General features: G+C 40.8%; 1 protein-coding gene across 1 annotated transcript in view; it reads right to left on the bottom strand.

Annotated features, from left to right (window-relative positions):
• The window catches only part of PITRM1 (pitrilysin metallopeptidase 1), a 42,200-nt gene that overhangs the window by 27,692 nt on the left and 9,190 nt on the right, over window positions 1-5,318 (bottom strand). The window contains exons 3-7 of the mRNA XM_006141331.3: window positions 4,018-4,124; window positions 3,536-3,687; window positions 2,707-2,821; window positions 2,532-2,628; window positions 1,164-1,324 (exon numbers count right to left, since the gene is read on the bottom strand). Of these exons, the coding sequence (XP_006141393.1) occupies window positions 1,164-1,324; window positions 2,532-2,628; window positions 2,707-2,821; window positions 3,536-3,687; window positions 4,018-4,124 (632 nt within the window). The remainder of the gene's footprint in view (window positions 1-1,163; window positions 1,325-2,531; window positions 2,629-2,706; window positions 2,822-3,535; window positions 3,688-4,017; window positions 4,125-5,318) is intronic.

The raw sequence follows: 5,318 nt of genomic DNA, 5'->3' as shown, positions 1-5,318 counted from the left end.
TCTGCCTCTCCTTTTAGAACTGCACTGCAGGGTCAATGAAAAGCCACAGCCGATGAGAGAGAGTTCTTCTTTGCTCAAGTCCATGTAATACGTGCCGAAGATGTTACAGAATTAGAAAACTTTGCAAACTCTTATAAAATAATCGATTCAGGCTACAACCATCAATAAAGGGCACCAGAATCTTAGCCCCCATATGGCCTGGGGTTGCAGAGCTTCAGAGTCTCGGTGCTGGGTGAGCAGGTAACACAAGTGCCTGCTGGGATGCAGCAGGTGATGCAGGGCATCACTTAGAAAGGGCTCTGTTGGAAAGGTTTCCTCTGACTCTAACCAAGGCTCTGGTTCTAAGTCTCAGTTCCTAGGAACACAGAATCATATCACCCAACACCACAAAGCTGCAGCCAGACTCTACAGAAAGTGAGAAGGCCCAAGACATGCTGCTGACCTCTGCCCCCATCCCCCATGGGTGTGTGTGTGCCCAGGAGATACACCACCTAGCTAAGTGGACTGTGGGGCTCACTGGGATTAAATGTTTTGGAGAAAACAGAAGGATCTGACTAAAGGAATAAGAACGCACAGACAAGACTATGCAGTAAGTATATGGGGTTCACTAGTCTATTCTACTTTTCTGAATGTTTGAAAGTTTCCATAACTAAAATTTTTTAATTGTTTTATACCAAATAATCTTACAGAAATATTTGTTTATAATTATATTATTACCAATAGCACATATGAAATCAGTAATTTATCAAAAAGTAAGGTTTACTTATAGACACTTCCATGGACCAAGGGCAGTGCTTAAAGGTTTGCATGTCCTGTGTCAACTAGTTCTAAGAAGTAGTCACCATCACAGCCATCTCATTCCACAGGTAATAAGGCTGGGACATAGCAGTTAGACAACGGTGGCCCTGGACTGTCCTCCAGTGATTACTTCAAAGACTGTTTGTGACCACCATGCCGTGCCGGCCCAGTTATCTCGTAGACATTTATGGTGAGTGTCCAAGTAAATCAGACAGAAACTTTAGCAAAGAGTCTTACTTAGACTCCTGTATTTCTTAGACAAACATTTTTTTGCTAAGTGTGGGAACGGCTATGTCACTAGTGTAAGAATACAAACAGGTCAACTCTTAACGACCCACCATTCAACTTTGAAATTGTAATATCACCTGGCGTTGCTTGGGTGATAGTGAGTAGCATGAAACTGTTTAAGTTGCTCCCATGTGAGTTCAGGGATGCACAACGGATCACCACCAGAGATCACTGAGTAAGTATGGTCAGGAAGAAGTCTGTTCTGAAGGTGCTGTGAGAATATCCTCTCGTTATCTGTCTTGAAATTTAAAATAAATAAATTAACAGCATTGTGTGTGTCCATGTGTGCATAATACATACATACATTATTACACTGCAATACAACAAAATAATCATGTACACCCTTAACACCCTACTAATAAAACAAAGCAGACAAAGACACCTATGTAGTTATCATTTAAAGCGACATTCCATTTATTCCTAATCTGTGCATGGGTTTCAGGACTGTCTCACTCAGAAGAGAACACCTTTCTTTTCAGTATGTGTTGGGTGGACAACAATCACACAACTTTGAAGGCAAGAAGAAGGGCTTGGTGCAATACCTATGAATACAGTAGGATTCCTTTTGGGAGGAACCTTAAGTTTCAAAAAGGTGTCTTAGAAGAAATGACACCCAAATGGGTAAGAACGGGTAAGATATAATGCTCTAAAAGGAAGAGGCCACAGGAGTCACGAAGTAGCATGGTGCATGCAAGCCACCCCTTGCACTTCAGACACCAGGACAGACCAGAATAGGTCCTCAGAGTTAAGGGGACGTGACGGCACAGGTCCAACAACGCAGTTCTCAAACCAAATAGGTCTCAAGAGCTCCTTAAACTGCCAGAAATCATAAGGTCCTCAAAGAGCTTGGGATAATTCTGGGTAGGTGTGTGTATCGGTATGTGCATATATGAGGTTATGATGGTTTAAAAAGCTACTGTTCATTTATAAACTCTTAATAACATGTTAACGAAATAGTTTTTGAAATATACATTTCATAACAAAACAAGAAAAATTACTGAGAAACAGTAGCACTATGTTGCATTTCCTACTTCTCCTATCTGCTTCTGGGTGCAGGAGCTGGGGATAACACACATGCATTCATTGTGCCATGAGCCTCTGGGAAAATCATTGTAGACCTGGGCAAGAGTGAGACTGCAAAAAGACCCCATCTTAGCAGTCATCTGAAAATAGTTCATGTGCAGTCCTCCTGTAGATCATGGCCCAGGGCTCCTCAGACAAGACCTGAGAACCACTAGTTCAGAGGTGCTACAGTGAACAGCAGCCTGTCCCTTCTATCAGCGATGGATTCTGTTCACAGCACTGACCTGGCTAATCCAAGAAGTCATTAGATAATACATAAATATTAAACAGAATAAGTGAATGTCAGCTATCTTCCAACCATACCAACATATAATATTTTCAGACACATCATTTAACATAACACAAAGAGGTAAAACACTTACAAATGCCCCCTTCATCTCATTAAAGACAACTCCTTTGAAGATGAAGGGTGTGTTGGGGTCACTGGGATTCTCATGTTCTAGTCGCCAGCCTTCCTGCCTAAGGGATAACAAACAATTCTAAGAGGACAGCGATTCTAATACTAAAGTTTAAATCACAGCATTAATCATAACATACCAGAAATCTAATTCTCGCAAGCATGGAAAAAATGTTGCATCCAAATACACCGAGAGGAGATTCTGAAAATCCTTATGATTTTGCGTGGAGAATGGATACAGGGTATAATCGCTAGCTGGGTACAAATGGAAAATAAGATGTTAAAATACAACAGGTTTCTACAAAATTACTTGCAAGCCTCGTCTCGCTGTAACAGTGGGCTTTCACCATCGGCAGAACAGAAGTGGCAATCCCATACTAGAGGACCGTGCCTCAGCTCCTACCTCTGCTCTTCACTCTGACTATCAGGTTTCCCAGACCCACTTCGGGATCTGCACTCACAGGAAAGAGCATGTGTTCTCCCATGAATATTTTATATCAGGTTTCCCTCAAGACTTTCACATGCCAAGAGAGACAACCCCATCCTGTAAGAGCCCTGACTTCATCAGCTCCTCGATGGCACTTCTTCATAGAATGCTTTGTTCACACCAGCAGCCTATCCAATACCCTCGGATTTGCTAACAGTAAAACTTGAGCAATATTGGTATTGATAATAAGAGTACAGAGAACTGATGCAGCAACATTCCCAAAAGAAAATTCCATCTTAAATTTTTCCAGAAAAAATTCAAATATCTTTTCCTAAAACTGCAGTTTTTATAACCTGACCATGATATGTGACTTTCCTAAACTATTATATTTCTATCATCTTTCACCTAGACTAGAGATGGGTAAAAATTTATTCTAGAACATTTATAAACTGTTACCCACCACTGTTTTCTTAGAAACTAAAGATTTAGGCAGCTGTGTTTCGCAAATCCCAAAGTGCATTTGCCCCTGACATCAGTCTTACCTGTGAAGGCGTTCATAAAGGTAGACAAGGACCTGTTGAGCATTTTGAAGAAAGGATCTCGACATGGGTATTTCTTAGAACCACACAGGACTGTATGCTCAAGAATATGAGGAACACCAGTACTATCCAAGGGCGTGGTGCGAAACTGCACACTATGGCAAAGCAAAGGGGACAAAAGAAATCAGAAAGGTGAAGCGTAATACTGCCCAATAGGGTTCCAAGACATATTATCAACCTCGATTATCAGAAATAATCATTTTAACCTTATAATAAAATGGTTTCTGGCTAAAATGTATGAAATCGCTTAGATTATAAAATTTGATTCAGATGAGAAAACAAAGTCATGTAATCTTTTTTGAAAATATTTTTGGGATGTTCTCTCAGTTAAAAACAAAATATTAATGAGCTAGTGAAGTTCCTCACATATTGCACATGTTTTAAATGGAAGCCATTGATATGTGTTCTCTCAATGCACCGAGTACCTGAACAAATTATTGGTGTCATCTCTGGCCAGGTGTAAATATCTAGCTCCTGTGTTGTCATGGCTGAGCTTCACTGCGGTGAGGAACAGTTCAGGAACAGATGTTACCTGAGTTAAGAGGAAAATGTGAGCAATTAAACATAGATGACATTCAAAATGGTTACCTTAAACAAAACAATACCAAGAAGCCAGAATTTCAGAGTGCAAGGGGAAGAACAATCTTGACCAAATCCTGTATCTTAAGAAAGGATGAAGACCTACAAAAGGCTAGTGAGGATGCACAGGTTTTTTTTTTTTTTTCTTTTGAGTGCTTACTATTTATGAGGCATTCTTTCAACTTGTCACAAACCTGGGAGAGAGAAGGTATTCTCGTCCTCATTTACATATGAATGGTTCATAGGTTCAGTGTGATGAAATAAGCTGCCCAGAACACAGGTAGTCAGAGCCCACTCTGGTGGCTGCCGCGTCCCATTACACAATGCTGCCTGGACAGTGCTGTCTAGCCTGTGCATCTCTGCTTTGTGTCTCTTCCTTGCATACACATCATCTCATTGAATGTTCAGAACAACCCTGCACTAAGGGTAAATGCTGCAGAGGGCCTCAGCCTGTGACAAAGAAAGGGTGCTCCTAGGAATAAACTATGTTTCTCTAGTTTAGGAAGAGTTCCCAGTGGTGACCTGTGGTTGTTACCAGTCACCTGTCTCTCATGGTTGGATTATCATGTACATAGCCAGGGCAGTCTGGGGCTGGAAGGGTATAAACACCCCCATTAAAAATAAATGAAACCTCACTTCTGGGAATGTGGAGGTATCATCTTCTCTCTTAAGTAAGCCTCCACGTACATGTCCACAGTGTATGGTATTAAAGCGGTTGTATCCCAACTACACCAACGGCCTTCTCCCTCAATCACATGCCTTATCACTGTGATAATGACATCAGTGATTCTTGTCCACTCTGTTCAGGAGCCATGAAAGTACGTGCCTTCATTTACACAGCAAGTTACCAGGAACAATGAGATCAGGACTCAGGTCTTGTGAGCCCAATCTAGGGGCCTCAGCATATAACAATGTGCATTAGTCCTTCACTAACACCTGCACAGTTTATAACTGTTAAATTACTTGTTTCCAAGTTTGCTGTACTTTGTAACGGGTGATAGATGTATGTGAAGTCAGTAAAACATCTGCTTAATAACAACTGTGGCTACTATTTCTCAAAGAAGAATGGTTTATCACAAAATAAATTTATTTATATATATATATATATATATAAAACCCTCGAATCTGCACAAGCTCATTACTACTT

This window comes from Tupaia chinensis, unplaced genomic scaffold (genome assembly GCF_000334495.1).
Source record: "Tupaia chinensis unplaced genomic scaffold, TupChi_1.0 Scaffold000052_1, whole genome shotgun sequence".
Lineage (NCBI taxonomy): Eukaryota > Metazoa > Chordata > Mammalia > Scandentia > Tupaiidae > Tupaia > Tupaia belangeri.
The sequence above is the reverse complement of the archived record's forward strand: the minus strand, read 5'-3'. Positions and strand labels throughout refer to the sequence as shown.